Genomic DNA, 19,544 nt, shown 5'->3' on the forward strand with positions numbered 1-19,544 from the left:
TTTGCCAATGCTTGTCCCTAACAAACAGTTGAGTCTTGGTCGCTCCCACAGTTGGGACACATTAGGGGGGAATGAGGGTCAGTGGGACAGGGCTGAGAGTGTCTATGAGCAGCAGGCAAGAGTAGCTGGCCGACGGAGCTCTCTGTCATACGGAGAGGGAGGAGGGTGGTACGAGCCTCCACCAGGAGTGCAGCACCCTGAACTGGATTTAAAACGTGACCCATATTCCTATCAAGACTCTCTTTACGGACAGGTTTACGCAGAGCGACACGACCCACGAGCGCTTAGGAAGAGCTCTGTGCCTGATCTAAACCACTACGAACGTGCACCCATGGCTCATCGAGGATCCATTCCTCATCCGGACTACTATCCCCATGACCCGGCGATGACTCCCCGGCCACCTGAGGGTTTTTACCGGCCAGAACAGCAGCCTCCATCGCCTCATCCTCATCCACTTAGTAGGTCAGGCTCTCGTTTCGGAATGACACCTGGGGCTCGTGCTGTGTGGGATCAAGGTCAGGGAGGGAGAGCCGGACCTCAAGCCCCTTCATCGCCCCTACCTGCTCCTGCTCCTCCTCCGACTGCTCATGAGTTGAATCGGGCTTATAGGGAATCAAGTGCTGTAGCTGCTGCCAAAATGACGCCAGATGGCCAACAGCGCATACCCTCCCGAGACCCATCTCCTCACTATGGTATGGAGCATGCGTCTCCTCGGTATGCCAGTGAGCCTCCACCTCTGACCAGCCAGTCAGTATATACTGATGTTAATGGTCGCCCATTGGATCCACAACAGCAGGCTGCTACCTGTCTTGTAGTAGATCCTGCCAGTCAAGGTATGATTATGAGGCAGGAGACAGCCTCACCCTACACTGTCCAACAGCAGCAACAGTTACAACAGCAACAACAAATACAGCAGCAGCAACTTCAGCAGCAGCAGTTACAGCAACAGCAGCTTCAACAACAACAAATACAACAGCAACAACTTCAACAGCAACAATTACAACAGCAACAGCTTCAACAACAGCAATTACAGCAACAACAGATACAGCAACAGCAACTACAACAGCAGCAGATCCAGCAACAACAGCTACAGCAAGATCAGTTGCAACTGCAACTGCAACAGCAACCTCCACCTATTATGCCGATCGCTGACCCTAACCTTACTATGGCTGCTCCACTTCCTGCTCCACCTGCCCAAGTGCAGACCGCAGCAGTTGCCATAGCTGCACCTGTCCCTGTGCAGGTGGTCCCAACTTCAGTCCCTCCTCCCCCAGTTACTCCACTTCCTGCTCCTCTTCCTGCTCCTCCAACTACTGCCCCACAAACACCTTTGCCTGTGGACCCCAAGAAAACTGTTGATCCTGAGTTCCTTGCCTTGCTGCGAAATGAGGGCCTCTCAGAGAGCACCATCTCCTCAGTTATCCAGCAGGGATTTGACTCCACTAGCATGCTGGCTGTTATGGAGGAAAACGATGTCCGCACTGTTGCCCCCAACCTTGGCCAGGCACGTGTGCTGTCTCGCTTGGTCCACAACTGCAAGCGGCCTGTTGAAGCTACGCCAGCCCCCTCCCAACCTCAAACACCCATGCGAGGCCGCTCTAATAGCTTTAGCCATCGCTCAGATGTCTACCACCATCAGCAGCAACCCCACCATCCAATGCACCCTCCACAGGCTTTGACTGTGGATCCCCAAATGATGCCCCCACAGACCCCTGGGGCCATGCAGACGATCTCCCCAAGGATGGGAGAAGCAATGGGTAGGAGGCCCAGCAGTGCTCCTTCTCAGCACCTTCTGGAAGCATCTGGAGGCTACCCAGGCCAACCACCTCGCTCCCCAGGGCCATACGCTGGAGCCATTATGCCAGTTCAACAAAGACCCATGTCAGCTTACTCTTCTGGGATGGCAATGCCAGGGATGCCCATGCAGGGTATGCAGATGATGCCACAACAGATGTCTGGCTCAATGCCTGCCATACCAGGGTCTATTCACTCTATGCCAGGTATGCCACAGCAGATGCCTGTGTCCATGCCAGCTTTACCACAGCCACCACAACAGGTACCGAAAGCATACTCTACCAATTACACAGTGCCCATGGAGCTAATGAAGAGGGACAGAAACATACTGCCATTGTCGCCCATGCACAGCCCTCACCCCAGTCCTCAGCTCATGCGTAAGGGTGGGGGACCTGCACCCGACAATGCCCTTGTTCCTATAGGACCACCTGGCCAAAGCCAAGGTGCCCTGATCGCTAACCAGAAGCTAAGTCGACGCACAGGTCCACCAGTCATCGTGTCCACTATGGCGTCTCCAGATACAAGTAAATCTTTTTTTATTCTCCTTCCGTCCTTGTCATCTGCTCGTTGTCTGATTTCTTGAAACATTTGCTCTTGCTTTCTCTTGGCTGTTTCACATGTTTTTAATAGATAAGAAAAAGGATTTGTGCCAGAGCATTTTTGGCATGCTTTATGTAAGACACCATTTCCCATTCCTTTCATTTCCTTGACAAGCTCCACAAAGCTGTGCCGCTGTGTTTTTAGAATCATATCACGTCTTAACAATTTGCTTGACATTTCTATATTGAAGGCAAAAACTTGAGTCAATAAGATTGCAGCCATTGCTTTGAAAAAAAATAACCACCACAAATGTATTTTCATCTTCTATTGTGATATATAATTAGTATGTGAATAGCATCTCTGTCAAGTAAGAGGAGTTGTATTATGTTCTGGTCTGTGCAACAATCATTCTGCTGAGGGGTATGTGAGATATATTTAGCTGAATGCGGTTACTGGTGTGTGATGCATGATGCTTGACCTTAAGAAAGTCCAAACAATAATAAAGTTAGATCATTCTTTGAAATCGTTTTATCTTTCTGGTCAGTGCTGTCATACTGTTCTGTGTTTGTTCTCATTACATCAACAATAGATAAATGATGTGTCTGTTCTCTCCTTATCTCGGCCAGTGGAACGGACTTTAAATGTTGATGACGATCTCTTTTTCAAATCTGTTTCCAGGATTATGATTCAGAACGTTAAAGGATAACTTTCCAAACCTGTCCTACTTTTGGTTTCCGCATTTCCCCAGATCCGAAAAAGATACTTGTACTCCACTTTCTCATCTGCTTATCTGTGTGAGAGCCGGATTTGTCCGTATTCCATATACTTTGTGAAGTCCTTTATTATTTTACTTTAGTCATCTCATGCTGTCTTCTTGTCAGAATGAAACATTACCCCATTAAATACAACACAAATGGCATTGATGGGGTACAATATAGAGGATTTGGGAGGAACAGCTGTCAGCAGCCTTTCTGATACCTTTTTAAATTGTAACAACTGTGCAGTATTCATGTGTGAGTAGTTCACATTGAGACTTCTTTGACCAGAAAAGTCCCCTTGTGTACGCGTTAGTGCCTGGGAACATGAGGTGTCCAGGCGTCGCTATGTGTTGCAGTTGTGTGCATCTATGTACATACAATAGTCTCCTTGTGAGGATATTTTTCCCCATGTAGCTCTTATTGGCTGCTTGTAGTGCCATCAGTTAGTCAGTGGCACAAAACTAAAAGCGCTGGCCACTTTTTAAAATCATAACCGCCTCAACTAACAACATTTATAAACTTGCTGAATGGTGATTGTAGCATTCGTTGTATGTCGCTTTTTTGCTTGTGTCATTGTAACTGCAGCTGTTTTTGATGAAGTCCTTTCTGCTCTGCCACGCACCATCTCCCTGCAGCCCGCCGAGTCCCCTGTTGTTGTAAACATGGATGTCTTATTGCATTATGATAATAAGGCTGCATCAAAGTAGCTTGGAAAGGCTTCGCAGCTACTCAGGCTGCACAGCCTTTCTCAATCCTAAAGCAGTCAAGGTGGACGACTGACTGACTGGCATGAAATAGCAATTAGTTTTTCTTGAGCAGAATCTCTCACTGGGATTAGACTCTTCACTTTAACTGGTGTTCAAAACAGTTAAAGGTATTGTTTTAGTGACCGCTAAACTTTTCATTTTGTCTGTCCCAAATTAATTTTTTACTTCCATTATAAAGGGTTCAGTTGGTTCGTCTTTGTGTAGTCATGTTAATCATTCACTTATAGAATAATTAAAGCTGCTACATTTAAAATTACCTGGTTTAAGTCTGAGACATTTTGGGCAATAAGGACAGATTTCTCCATCAACACCCACTCACCAGAGGCTGACTAGCAGCATCACTGGACAGATAAAATCGAATTACAGTGCTGATGGCCGATGTGTGATTGTGTCATTTTCTCTGTGCAGGTTGTAATGAGAAGGGGGGCGGGGGGGGGGGTTAATCCATCAGATCCTCCATTTCCACTGCTGCACTAATCCACAGATATTCTCATTCTGTGCCGACCAGCCTCCATGCTTTTTGAGTATCTGCGAACTACAGTATAGTCAGTAGGCCGAAATAGACTGTAATGGCAGCCAAAGCAGACTGCGAACAAATACTGTTTCTGAGCCAGTTTTGTTGTTGTCAGACATTAAAAGTGCCCCATTGCTTGGTTGTCAAAACAGACTGCTGCTCTTAGCACAGACGGACATATGCTTCTGAAAAGGACTCGCCACATACACATACATCGCATTGTTAGTGCACACACACACAGTCAGCAGAGTAGACCTTATTTGCATGTGGCTGACATTTGTTGCTTAGGTAATTTCATCTCTTAATGGACACAGGCGCAAAGCTGCTCTGAAAGCATATTTCTAAATTGTATGTTGCTAGGCAACGTGGGTTTTGGTAATGGTGGGCAGATTTGCTTCTGGTTAAAGGGTCGGCCCATTGTCGGAGAACACTGCAAATTTACCTTTTTTTAAACAAAATGTTGGGTTAATCTAATGCATCTGGAAGTCTTTTCTTGCTTCTGATGAAATGTTTTGTTGAATAGATAAAATACATTGTAATAAGCAACAAAAGCATATTTTGCATTCCTTAAAATCCAATTAGTCACGAGCTTATGATACCTCCTGATATTCTGACAACCTCAGAGAATGAATTAGTTACAGTAGTGAGTTGCACCCACAACTAGAAGGAATTTCTCAGTCCATCTCCGTATTTGATGCTTCGTGGAATACCCTTGAGCAAAACCCCGCCTTTATATGACTAACTAGGACTCACTACCCATCCCCCTCGCCAGCATTATCACCCGTGATGTTACTGTTGGACCTCCACTATTTTATCTCCACCCTGCGGAGCGCGTTGGCTCCCGTTCTTGGACTCCGGCCAGGCGACGTGATGCCAGCTCAGGTCAGTTCTACCCTGCGTGACACACTAGCCGCAATTTCCTTCCTTGCTATAGGCCTAGCGTGATGATGGGGGTGGGTTATGGCATATTAGTCCTGGAGATAGCAGATTATGTATTAACGGGCCCAGGTCAAAGCTACAGGCAGTTGTTACGCTGAGTGAGGGATTAAGGAAGCGAGAGAGAGAGATGGACATCCTACTACTGATGGATAATGATTGCTTCTCTTCCGGATGGGGGAGGGGGAACAGGGCGTTGCAGCTGTCTGTCAACCTTGGACCGTCCAAAGAGATGAGACTGCAGTCGATGTTTCATCGTAAACTTTGACGGTCAAACTTTGGCCTTAATCTGGGATGACAGTTAAAGGTTGATTTTGTTATGCTGCTGGTCACTGGTTCAGCATACACAATGATACATATATCATTTCCTTCTGACCTGAGAGGATGGCTTACCAGAGTCACAACCTAGAGTTATGCACCTATTGGATTAAATTGTGGTGTTTTTAGAGCAACAAGGGATAGACACGAACATTAACTGAATTGCGCATTTAGACATTTAAAGCCTCTGCTGTTTCGATCTGTAAAATCCTCTGTAATTCACCACCCTGGAAGCACAAGTTAATTTTGTGCAGGGACAATAATGAGTGACGAGCAGCTGGAGGACTTCCAAGGTTGGGATGAATATGTTTTGTTAAATAATTTTCTGCAAAAGATGAGCAACTGTGTTAGAAAATATCTGGTTGAAAAAGTCAACCTGTCAACATACAAGAAATATGCAACCACTTAGCTAAAGAGATGCTTAAACCCTAGTTTGGAATTTTGAAAGAATTGAGCAACTGTGGTGTGAGTTTTTGTCAATTGCAATGTTATTTACTGCACCTCTGATTTAATCTTTTAGTCCCCTTTCTAACCCCTTCATGGTCTGAACTTTGGCCTACCCATGGAGCAAAGGCTACTTTCTAGCAATATCGTTTGAAGCTTATGGGTAGGGAGGGGAGATTGCCAATGCTATTTTTGATTCTGCTTATTGTGAGCTCCTCAAGCTTGCAGTAGTCTGGGAGCAACAGTCTGTCTGTCACCATCTTAAAAGGGTGAAACAAGAGGATATTTGTACAGCTTTCGTTTTCATTCAGGCTTTCTTTGATAAAGAAATCTGTAAAGCCAACGTGAAATTTCCAAGGTTGGGAAACAGTTGCACTATGGTATTGTGAAATACATGGCATTCAGCGTATTGCTGGTGTTCACCCCTGACTTTAAATGATAACTTTACAGACTTTACTGTTAGTATCGTTGTCGTTCACTGGACTATTTCCGCTTGTCAACCATGATTTTTTTTATGGTGCAAGTTTCCAGCAGTATTGATGAATGACTTTGACCTCATCGTTTTGCAATGTGAAACTGTCAGAAAACATTTCTTTCAAACCAGTTCTTAACTAGAACCATTTCTAAATTCCCATCCTGTACAAATTGTTATCCTAGTATTTAGAGCCAACCACCAAACCACCAAACCCACCAAGCCCACCAAGCCCACAGTTAACATACAGCATTGTACAAGCATCATCTGAGAGCCCTCTTTGTTTCTTCGCTGAGGAACATTGAATTGACAGGTTACCAGAAAACTCACAAAACCAGCATTGCTCCCCACATCACAACTCACAGGAAGTCGTGTGTGTAGTTTGTATGTGTGCACCAATTTGCAAAATGCTGTTGGCAGGTGTGGCGTCTGTTAGGTCACAGTGCAGAGGTCCATTCCCCACCAGATGTTCCTCTTATTAACAGACACTGATTTCCTTTTCCCTCATGAGTGAATAATCACTCATTTCGTCTCTTTTCTTTTTTTTTTGTCTGGAGTAAATTGATCCCAGTTTCTTGGTCTCTCTTTGTAGAAACTTCTTCTTGGTAGGAAACGATTTGGCTATGACACTAACTTCAGAGAGAGGAAAGTGGGGGGAAAAAAGAAGTTGGAGGTAATGGGAGAAATATGTTTCTAAACAAACGTCATACCCAGCTCAGCACATTCATTCATGACTGTGGTTGTGGCTTACAGAGTCTGTCTGCAGGAAAATGAGGGAAATGAGGAAAGATGGGAGGTGATTGAACTCAACCAAAGACAGCAGAAGAGAGGAGAAGATTGAGCGAGAAAGACCGAGGAACAGAGTTAAAAGCACACAGAGCTGCTTTAGATTAGATCGAGGGCTGCAGCGGCAGTGATAGACTCTTAGAAATGGTTAAGGGAGTGCAAATTGGAGATTACATAATGTCTTGAATGTGGGACAATAATCTCAATACTTGCAGCAAACAGCCAAGTGAAGACGTATCTGGTTGTTAAAAGTATCAAACCATTGGGATAAGTGGTGCAGAGCAGTGCAGTCAAGATTCAAGCGCAATTACTGCACTTGGAAGAGAAATGTACAGGTAGTGCTTTTTACCCTGTGAGATGTGCTTTTTCGCTCAGTAGGGAAGAGAAAAAGTTCGTCCAAGAGTGGGTGGTCAGAGCTGGCTGAGATCGACCGTGCCTTCTGTAGCACTTCTCTGTCATAGATCTCTGCTCAAGGAAGAATTGGCGGCTGAGTGCCAATTAGCTTGCAGGCTATCTTAACAATGCTGAACAAAACTATTTTAGCTTTGCACCGTGTGGACGTACACCAAGTACTTAAGAAAAAACACATCAATTGCAATAATCATGTCTAAGCTGTCAGTGTCTTTTCCACATTAAAATAATGCAGTCTGTGAGCAAGGGCAGTCTCCTCTGCCCCTTTTTGCACATGTCTCAATTCAGAGGCTGCATCCTTCGAAGGACGTGGTCTATGGAGGATAAGTCATTGGTAGCCTGTGTAGACAACTGAGGTCAAACTGAAGTGAGACGGTCTGGACTACAGAGGATTTCCTGTTTTCTTCACCAGGTGTTCCCACCGTTAACCTTGCATCACCAAACACGGCTCTTGTCGCCTAGCAACAGATAGCTAGCGGGCTGACTAGCTATCATAACAAATGCCGCGTAACTATTATTTTTAAGATAATTTGTTTCAAGGTCCCTTTCTTTATTTTTAACGTGTATCACTAGCTATTCGTTTGAGCTGAAACCAAAAACTTCCTCAACCGCTTAAGAGTCCGCCATCTTGTTTGAATTGCTGCCCGATGAATCTTTGGATACGTTTGGCCGTGAAGGATACACCCAATGGATCCTTCGTGGCCTGGGAAAAGGACGCATCTGAAGGAGCCTTCAAAATGGGAAAGCCTTTGACGCACCGCTGTGATGCCACCTACCTTAAAATACGTCCTTTGAAGGATGCAACCGCTGAATTTGGACACAGCTGTAGATTTGTTTAGGTCATGGTTCAAGTTCCTAACAGGCATTACTTTAGTTTTGTAAAGATATAACTTCAGGAAGTGGTTCTTGCAACACTTAGACCAGAATGCGGTTGTTCATAGATAGTATGTGACAGACTTTTGCTGTTAGTAAACAGAGTAGTGATTACATACTGTAAAGGTGCTATCTAAAAGGAAAAACTGGACCTTAAAAGATGAAGTCTGACTGTGGAGGCAGTGTGCTCTTTGTGGCAGGTTTGATGCATCCTTTCAGAGTTGACTTGGAAGTTATGGCCTGCTGGAGGTGAGAGCAGAGGCGAGGGAAGGACAGACGCAAGAGGTCACACGCTCAACATTTACAGCTCAAAGAGCAAGAAAGGGGAATGAAACGAGAAGCTGAAATACCCCGACTTCATCCCTCCTCATCAAAAGTCCTCTCCTCTCCTCCTTTACTTTTCCTTTTCTTCTCTTCTTTCCCTTTCTTCTTCCTTCCTTTCCTCTCCTTTCTTACTCTCCTCTCCTCTTTAATTCATCTTCCTTTCCTACTGTCTTACCTCTCCTTACCTTTCTTTTCCTCTCCTCTTACTATATATACTTTCCTTTCCTCTTCCTCGCTTCTTCTCATTTCTTCCAATTTCATTTCTCTCCTCATCTGTTTTCTTTTTCTTTTCTTTTTTTGTGTCTGCCTTCTTTCTCTTCTACCCTCTCCTCTCATCGTCTTTTCTCTCCTTTCCTTTGATTTTATCTCCTTACCATTCCTTTTTCTTCCTTCTCTCCTCTCCTCTCCCCTTTTACTTTTCTCCCCCCCTGTTCTTTCCTTTCCTTTCCTCTTCTCTTCCTTTCCTTCCTCTCCTCTCCGTGCCAACCAGGGAGTCGCCCTGAATTATTCATTTTGTGAAAATGAAATCTTCACGGTTGTTAAACCACAGCGAAGAAGAGGCAGGGCTGACCACATTGTCTGTATACAATATGTGTGTGTGTAGAAGTGTGTTGCTTAGTGTGAGTGTGTGTTGGTGACCAGGCGTTGCAGAACTTGACACTTTGCTTGGCTGTGTTTTAACAAAAGCGTGGTGGAGATATGTTTAGAGGTGCAGATAAATCTCATTTGCACCCGAGGAAAATATTATACATCTCTCAGTTGGCCTGTCGGTGGTGTTCAGGATCACACGAGGCTGAAAATGGAATTGTGTTTCACAGTGTTGTTAGTGTCACACGGGGGACCATTGTTTCTGTGTGTGTGTGTGTGTGTGTGTGTGTGTGTGTCTGTATGAGTGTGATCCTAAATATACAGTCCTATTTTGATATACATATTTGGCCACAACATACATTTCTTAAGGTAACCTGTTACTGGTTAAATCTTTCCCCATGTATTTATGCATCTTCTTTCATTGTTAATGGATGCCTGTTCACACTAGAATTGTTACAGACAGTTCCACTGAGTAGGTCCCCTCTTTCTTGGGTGCACATCACTCAGGCCTGCACGTCCCCTCTTGGCCACATATTTAAGAACATATATCATGGTAAATGACCGGAATCAGAAGTCCACGCTTGGTTGATGTAGACGGATAGTCCTCTGTTTGTATTATAGGAGTGTGTGTGTTTGTGTGTGTGTGTCCATGTAGCACACAGTATATGAGGGGTGTAATAAGCAATGCCTTCCCTATTCATCCCCATCCTCTCTCTTTCTCTCCCTCTCTTTCTGTTGCTATCTTACACCATAGACTGTATAAAAAGATGGACGACATGACGGCTCCCTAAAAGTGAGGCCAAAACATCTCTATCGCCCCCCTGCTGTAAAGCCCGCCTCCACCATGTTAACAGATGGGACATGAGTCAAACTATAAAATCAAAATACACGCCAAATAAATGTTTCTCAAACATGGTTTCTGTCATTATAGTTAGTTCTTATCGGGCTGATTTACATCCAAGTGTTAATTTTTCTGACCAGTTTATTTTTAATTAGTTATTTGATGCTGTCAAAATGATGATTGACAGCTCTGTTGACCAATAGAGAAGCTGTTCTGCTTTTAAACACACCAGTGTGCGGGATCTTTGCCGTTTTTTTCGGTAAGTTTAGTGTGTGTTTTGGTTAGCGGAGGTGGCTATGGCGGCTCCACCCACCGATCTCTACTGCGCAACTCTGGCTCCAAATGACGTCACCATCGCACGATGGCAGCACCTATCACGGGGGCTGTTTGGCTTCAATTTGTACAATGAGAGCAGATGGAGACGTGTCGTCCATCTATATATACAGACATTGCCTTACACACACACACACACCCTCTTGCTCGCTTTACATCTCTTTCTGCCTCTCTTCTCTCTGTCTTTCTCTCTCTCTCTCTCTCTCTCTAATCAGGCCAGTTGGCTCAAGTCTTAGAGAAAGAAAAAAGGTGGAGGAGAAGGAGAACGGCAGTGTTGGAGAGGTGCAGTGATGCACAGACGGGGTCTGAATGGGAGAACAAAAAATGATGTGTTGAAATTGTCTCCCTACAAAAAAAACCTTCCACATCTGTTGTCCACCTGCAGCTGTGCCATCTCTCTTTCTCCCTCTTTTTTTTTTTTTTCATCACTCCTCCTCTCCTCTCACCCTTCTCCCCACAAGCTCATTTGTGCCTCAATCATTTGGCAGCAGCATGTCGTGTGTAGATCACAGGAGGCAGATGGGACGGTGAATTTTAGAGGTCAAATTATACTGTAGGCCCTTCTCCCTCCAGTGCTCTCTTTTTAATGAATGAGCCTTTTTTACTCCAGGCCCGGTTTGAGGGCTCCGGTTACATGTTGTAACACAGCCTCTTCAATGGAGCCCTTTAAACACTGTACTCTACAATACGCTGGTTTTGCTCGTTATCTGCTCAAAAAAACTGTTTGCTCACTGGCTAGTCACAGAGGTGCTGAGTAGACTCATGGGTTCATTTGTTTGCTTTGTCAGTAGAGTGCTGCAACTAACAGTATTTTTATTGATGATTAGTCTGTCAATTTATCTTATAGACTGTGAAATCCAATTTATTTCAAAAGTCCATTTGTTTTTTTGACATTGATTACCATGGCAACAATTGAAGCTTCGAGGCATTCGGTCAGCCATACAGTTTACAATGATGTAAAACAAGAGAAAGGGAAAGAGCGTCATATTTGAAAGGCTTTAATCAGTATATAAATTACTATAGTGATCATAAAGTGCCAACATTGTTTGAGCTTTAGCTCAGCGGTTACATAACTGTTAATCTGCTACACCTTTCAGCACGATTTCATTGATTAGCCTGAATTTCACTGCATGATGAAACTTACTCGACTGGGCCCACTATCAAGTTATAGATTTTGTGGTTGCAGCTTGTCTGACATTCTAGGTACAATAGACACCCTGCGTTACAACACCCACCACTTTTTCAATTGATTGTCAATCGGTCGGCTGTGGCAACTTAGCCAAGCAAAAAATACTTTTGCCCCCCCTATTTTTGGCCGACCGCCAGGGTCAGCCCTACACACGGCTCTGTATGTGACTCACTGACTGAGTGACGGTACTTTCAGAGCCGTAGAGAGAGAGAGTTGTGATATCGCAATAGCGGAAGATGGCGCATATTGGACCTCCACTGACGAGACTCCCTGTCTATATGGCTCTGGATACTTTGTTCGGGGAGTAGGCAGGGCTGCTTGTCCGCTGCTTGTCCGCTGTCCTCGCCTACATCTGCAGCACGCACCTGCTTTCAAACACATTGTCATCGGCCTCATAAGGACAGTCCTTGTGACACACTGCCCACAAAAGCGCTCACTGACCTGATGCGGTCAGCCACATACTAGGTTTTGAGCTAGTCTTGTTATGCATACATTCTGTTTTTTTTGATGAATGAAAAGGAGTAAATCAAAGTCTAAGAACCTTTTTTTTATTTATTTTTTTCGAACTTTGAAAGACACAAGATTAGATTAGATTACATTCTTTATTGTTCTTTCCAGGAAATTTGGTGCCACAGTCTGTACAGTACATCTCGGACACATAGGTTACATCTGTACCACATACAAAGGGAACATAACATAACGACATGACACATATGCATATTTAAATTAAATTAAGTATTTATATTTAAGTACAGGTATATAAGTGTATACATGTAAAACATGTCCAGAGGGGATCTTTTAACTTCACTTAGAAAGGCTGGGGTCAAATCTACCGTATTAACATTTTTGCTCTGAAATATCTTGTGTTGGTCAGTACATCAGTCATAAGCCTAATATAAGCTCTGTTAATATGTCTGTCCCAACAACAAAACGATTTTGAGATTACTGTGATGAAAGGCAAGGAAAAGATTTTAGATTTCTTTTGTTTTTTGTTCTTTTATACTTGAGAGGACAGTGGATAGTGTCAGAAACCGGGGAAAAGAGAGTGGGGACAACACGTGGCATAGGGCCGACGGTGGGAGTCGAACCCGGGGCCCAACATCGAGGACTGAGCCTCTGTACATGAGATGCACGATTTAACTGCTGAGCTAAACCGGCGCCTCAAATCGTCACATTTAAGAGGCTTGAGTAGTAAAAATATTTGACATTTTTTCTTGAAATTTTACAAATTGATTTATGTATAATTTAAGTAGTTGGAGATTAGTTCTTTCGATCGACTGATCATTTAACTGCAGCTCTTCCTCCGGCTGTCCCCCACCCTGCCTGTTTTTAAATCAAACCTTTCGGCTCTGCATGAGAGTTACCTGTTTTATTCCTTTTCCATTACTTCTTATTGGTCTTAACGCTTTTTACTATTTTATTGTCCTGTTGTCTTTTAATTGGTCTTAGTGTTTTTATTGTGTTGTTTCTATAGCTTTTGTGTTCGATTGTACAGCACTTTGGTCATCTGTTGTTGTTTTTAAATGTGCTTTATAAATACGTTTGGATCAGATTGGATTAACTAATCATATCAATTAAAAAACTGAAACGTTAGCACCAGATGGCTCATTTTCAGAACGCTTGTTCCCTTCTACAATAGCAGTGTTGTGTCTGGGTATGTTGACCTGACGGTCAGGGCAGACGACTTAACCTTACTATGGAAATCCTTTTTAAGGGGCCTGTCGGAGTCAAAGAGGCTCAGCGTTGGGCTGCCCTCTTAGAGTAGTGTAGTAGTAAACATGCTAAGCTGTCCGAGCGCTGCTGGGGTTTAAATCTCCTGAGTGATTAGACACCTGGAAGGATTTCCCTCAGTGTTAGCGCGAGTTCACATGTAGGAAACTAACTTTGCTTGTGTATGCAAGCGCACACACAGTCACCACTCTGATCTGATTTAAGAGGAACACACTGTTTGTTTGTTCTGCTCAGTAGCAGGTGTGTGCTTCTGGAGATGCTTTTACATATTCATTGTCGCACCTGCAGGATGTTTTTTATCAAAAGCAGATGTTTGTCCCTCACCTGTGTCTCTGTGTTTGCACGTACATCTTTGTGCATGCACGACGATTATTGATGTGAACGCTGCTGAGCAACATTCCCCTGTAGAATCCCAGAGATGAAGCACTTCATGGCTCATTGAACGGCTAAAACCAATCAACTTGTGCTTGTGTAAAAGAGCGAGGATCAAAATCGCAGCCTGAGATCGTGAAGAGAGAGTTTGTGAGCAAGAGGGAGTGAGACTGAGGAGAGGAGGAGAAGGAGGGGGGGCAGAGAAAGAGAAAGGGGCTGGCACTCTTTAAGGACCGTGAGGGCCAGATCACAAATAATAAAACAGAAAAAGGCAGGGAGGGAGGGAGGGGAAGGAGGAAAAAAAAGAGGGAAGGAAAATATGTTGAGCGAAGGGGAAGGTCGGAGAGAATGGAAGAGGGAGTCGAACGTGTGCCAGCAGCGCTGCACCTCTCGCTGTGACTGGTGCTCTTCAAGGATTTTTTTCTCCCCCTCTCTCTTTCGTCTCTTTTATTTGCCTCCCTCTTTTCCTTCCTCCTGCATAGCTGTGGCACCGGCTTGTCTTTTTTTCCTTTTTTTTTTTTGTCGTCTTTTCCATTTTTTCTCCCCCCACCCCTTCCTCTCTCTTTCTCTTTCTCTCTCTCGCTCTCCCTGTCTTTTCTGTGACTCGCAACAAAAGGCTGACGGAGTGAGGCTGACGTCTGAATGAATAGCCCAAACCTGCCGTGAAGGGAGAGAGAAGAGGGTGACGGAGCGGGGGAAGAAGAGGAGAGAAGATACAAGTGATCTGGCTAGAGAGGCGGAGAAAAAAAAAAAAAAGAAGAGAGCGCGCACAAGTGCTGATTGCAGCTGAAGACGAGTTGAGATCCAATTTTTTTTCTACCTCCCCTTCTTTGGAGATTAAAGGAGTTGAAGGCTTTAACTGCGCAGGGGGGGTTTGACGATCGTAGTTCTCGCTCTCCCGTCCTCCCCTTCACCCACTGCCCTCCTGTGCCACCTTCCATTTTTCTCCCTCTCAAAGACTCCCAGTCGTCTAAAAAAGAAAAAAAAGAAATGGAGGTTTTGGGGGTGAGGTGACGAAGGAGGACAGATTTGGAAACAAGCAGTGAGGGAGACGTGAGGGAGGGAGAATCCCCCCCCCCCTGTCCCAAAATCACTTCTTTTTATTTAATTTTTTGAACACCCCTCTCTCCTGCATTTCCTCTGCCATGTGCAGCTCCTGATTTGAAGAATGTGGAGACCGCATTTCCCAGGCAAGAAGCATGCTTCACATTGTCTTTAGCATACGTGTTTTTTTTTTTCTTTCTGCATGTATTCATCAGGGGTAATAATAAAAAGCTGTGGTGTGTGTGTGATGGCGTGAGGTCGGGGGTGGGGGGTTTGGATTTGGCTTTAAGGCTAATGAGCCTCTTATGTTTTTGCAATGGAGTGTGTCATGAAAACAGTGTGTGTGCACGAGGGCGAGCGCCCATGTGAGTGCGTGTCAGTGTTTCCGCCGTTTGGAAGCAGAGAGAGGAGGGTGAGATAAGAGGGGTTGTCGTTGAAGGGGTCAAAGGTCATGGAGAAATGGTTGTGTGTGTGAGTGTTAATGGTCTGTCACTGGTTGTGTATTCAGTCAGTGTACGGATGTGTTTGGGGCTCGTTACAACAAACTATTTCCTGTGAAAATTGATTAGTTTGAAGTGTTTTCTACTTTCATACACGCTCCACGGGGTGTCGTTTCTAGCCTGCGTGGATGTCACAGATTCCTTATCTCCCTCTCATGCCATGTTAGTGTGCGTACATGTTCTCAACATGCGCACACTCACTTCTGTGTGTTTGTGTGTGTGTGTGTGAAGTAAAAGCAGGGTCCGCTGTTCATCAGCAGTGACAGCTGCTTTTGTCTCAGGACCCCGATTGCTTTTAGGCCGTGCTGGCAAAGCACAAAAGACATCGTTTAAAGAGGAGCTGGTGATGGATGGATGCGCCCCTCTCTCACTTTGTGATGTATTTACCGCTGACACCACCTGTGATATCTTTATGTCAGCGTGTGTTTTCCCGCTTTCTTTCTCTCCCTCTCTCACACTTTAACATGTAATTTCACCCTGCTTTTCTCTCTCTCTCACCCCCCCCTTTTATCTCATCCCTCCCTCACCCCTCTTGGCTGGGCGTTTTGGTGGTGATAAGTTTGGAGGAGGGCAGGCAGAGGGAGGACAAACAAGGTCTTTGTGTGTCCACATAGTGGAACAAGAGACAGGCCGGGGTGGCGGCGGTGTAGCCGGGCGCTGATAGGGTCCGGTGGGGGCCTGGAGGAGGCAAGTCTGCCAAAGAACAAGATTACACCTCCCCTCTTTTTCTACAGATGCCAGGGGATCGTAAACACACTAGCGAAAAGTAGACACTCCCAAGAACGCAGGCGCCGGATTCTTGTTAACATGAGTGTAACGTAGCTGTTTTATATTGTAAGCGCTGTGCAGGTGGACGCACACAACCCGCAGCAAGAGAACAGAGAAGAGGGGAGCGTTGGCATTGAGAGCTGTGAATGCCCTTGAACATTTAATTCAACAGAATCTGTAACATCCCTGATAATCGCTGATTATTACTGGTTATCATCTGTGGGTGTGTGTGAAGCTAAGTGCAGCCAAAAACTGTGTTGGTGTGTGTGTGTGTGTCTGATGCTTCCCTGAAAAATACAAGAGCGAAACATTGATTGTGCCACTCGAGCTCGGACTCCATATTTGGGTTGCCAGGTTGGGTGGCCCTGTGGCACGTCGCCTTTTTAGATGAAGCCCTTCCTTTCTCACTGCTGCACTTGCCACAATAAAATGCCTGCTGGGTTATCGGCCCGGCCTCCCCCCCCCTCTCACTCTTGGACCATCCCACCGCCGAGCCCCCCAGCTTGGGAGTTGCTAGGTAACCAGAACCAGCTGTTGGTCCTAAGCCCCGTTGAGCCCGTCTTGGCTCCTTGTCAACTGCAGAGTAGTTTTTCTCTGAAAGCTCGCTGTGAACTCGGCGACCGCCGCTGTGGCCCTGACATCATCGTGCCATGGAAAATCTTCCTCACTTCCTTTTGTTTTTGCAGTTTTTATTGTTCCACTGATGCGGGGACCGGCGTGGGAGCGTCCATGGCATGTATCACACCAGTTTGAGTAATTTAGGAGCATTTCATCACCTTGGGAAATGAGCAGAGAGAAAAGAATGAGCTGGTGGGTGGTGAGGGTTTGCTAGAAGAAGTCACCTGAAATCAGTTGACAAAGAAATGAGGATATAAAAGAGTCTGTAAAGTGTGTCAGGCCTCTGTGAGGTGAGGATACTTGAGTGTCTCAGAAGGCTATTAACAGAGATTCAAGATGACAGAGTACACTGTAATTATTCAGGGAATCACAATAGTGCAGGTAAGTTAATGCGACTTGCAGTCTCTAAGTGGACCATTTAACATTTTACAAAAAGTGTTTTAACTACTTCACAGACAAGCCGCAACTAACTCTAAGGGGAAGGTGCTACCTTCCAAATGAAATAGTCTTTGTAAACCAACCGAGGCACGTTGGAGATCCATGAAACCACAGAACCAAAGAACACAATCTGTCAGAAAAATAAAGCCTGAGAAATACAGATAACCAACGTAGTGCTGTGTTATTAAATGCCAATTTAGAAACCGGTTTCCAAACCCACAGATTTGAGCTACGGTTTATTTTCTTTATTGATTGTTTGCGCTCTATTTAGGAAAGGATCCGTCTCCCTCTGAAAACTCTGACTCACAGCGTCTGGCATCAGATTTTTCTGAGCTGCTTTTCCAAGATCGCCGCTTCCAAGCGAGAGAATTATACACCAGATCGTATTCACCAAGGAGAGTCTCTTTTCTATGAGCTCTTTATTGTTTTCTTCTAATGTTTTAAAAGATTACTTCTATTTCTGTTGTCAGAATCCAAAACGTCTTTGTACTTGGAAACATCTGTGATCCATTTGTGGTAGAAATTACGCTCCTGCCAGCCCTGCCAAAAGTTCTCGTACTTCCTGTAGAACGATCCAGTTTGTGATTAGCGTTGGCTAAAGGATGATATCAACCTTTAGTCCTTTCAAGCTTCCCTTTAGGGATGTAAGAACACATGACCTCCGCTGGATAAGACTATCTGCTGTCACACTGTTTAGAGTTAGTCAAGCTTTTGGCTTTGTTCCTTTATTACTCTCTGGCTTACAGACAATGCTGGCCGCCCTGCTTTGATAAATGCTATTGGTACAATAACAGGAAATTGACACATGCAATTTGCATTTTTATCCCAAAGACTCCCAGCCAAAGTATCCTACTGCCTAATGTAAACCATCTTTAGTGATGTTTTTCTGCTGCTCACACAAGTTTACGTAACAGCAAGTGGGCTCTTGAAAAATGGCTCTGCGGTGCATTAAAAGTGAGTCTGGTGTTCTGTCTGGTGTTGGGTGGGTCTCTGTGTTTGGACAAGGACAGTTCTGGCTTTCTTGGGTCTGCACGCTGGGCGGGGCGGCTGGCAAGCTGGTGCCAAACTCCACTGGCTGCTGCTGACCCAACAGTAAAGGGGAGAAAGAGGGGAGGAAAGAGAGGGAGTTGGTATAAACAGAGAGAAAATAGCAAAACAAGAGTTCATTCTGAAAGTAACACTGATGCCGATGATCTACAAAAGCTGAGGAGACCGTCAGGAAGAAGTTTGAAGAGCCTGATTGCAGAAGAATTTCTGCAGCCGGGCCTGTGTCTGACGGTGCATGATATGCTAATACACTATGTGTTACGATGTGATTTGATACATAACGATAATGTATCACAATACATTATGATGTTACATAAAGATACGATGCATTACGATATGATACATAACGATTCAATACATTATATGTTACATAACGATACAATACATTATGATATGTTACATAACAATATGATACATTACGATACGATATATAACAATACGATACATAACGATATGATACATTATATGTTACATAACAATATGATACATTATGATACGATACATTATATGTTACATAACGATACGATACATTATATGTTACATAACAATATGATACATTACGATACGATACATTATGATATGTTACATAACGATACGATACATTATATCTTACATAACAATGCGATACATTACGATACGATACATAACGATAAATTAAGATACGATACATTGCGATACGATACATAATGACACGATACATTATGATATGATACATTGCGATACAATACATAACAATGCGATACATTATGATATGTTACATAACAATGCAATAAATTACGATACGATATATAACAATACGATACATAACGATATGATACATTATATGTTACATAACAATATGATACATTACGATACGATACATTATGATATGTTACATAACGATACGATACATTATATCTTACATAACAATGCGATACATTACGATACGATACATAACGATAAATTAAGATACGATACATTGCGATACGATACATAATGACACGATACATTATGATATGATACATTGCGATACAATACATAACAATGCGATACATTATGATATGTTACATAACAATGCAATACATTATGATATGTTACATAACAATGCAATACATTACGTTACGATACATAACGACACGATACATTATGATACGATACA

General features: G+C 44.0%; 1 protein-coding gene across 5 annotated transcripts in view; it reads left to right on the forward strand.

Moving 5' to 3' along the window:
- The window catches only part of ctbp2a (C-terminal binding protein 2a), a 78,649-nt gene that overhangs the window by 37,275 nt on the left and 21,830 nt on the right, over positions 1-19,544 (forward strand). The window contains exons 1-2 of one of the 5 annotated variants that reach the window (XM_069658498.1): positions 8-833; positions 2,217-2,237. The exons of 2 other annotated variants lie outside the window; for them this stretch is intronic. In XM_069658498.1, coding sequence (XP_069514599.1) covers positions 8-833; positions 2,217-2,237 — 847 coding nt within the window. Of the gene's footprint in view, positions 1-7; positions 2,319-14,313; positions 15,182-19,544 lie in introns of those variants that run through there. 2 more of the 5 variants (XM_069658497.1, XM_069658501.1) reach the window with 2 other exon arrangements.

Source organism: Semicossyphus pulcher, unplaced genomic scaffold, assembly GCF_022749685.1.
Source record: "Semicossyphus pulcher isolate SPU_LCO1_2020_fin unplaced genomic scaffold, fSemPul1.0.p SCAF_12, whole genome shotgun sequence".
In the NCBI taxonomy this organism is placed as follows: domain Eukaryota; kingdom Metazoa; phylum Chordata; class Actinopteri; order Labriformes; family Labridae; genus Semicossyphus; species Semicossyphus pulcher.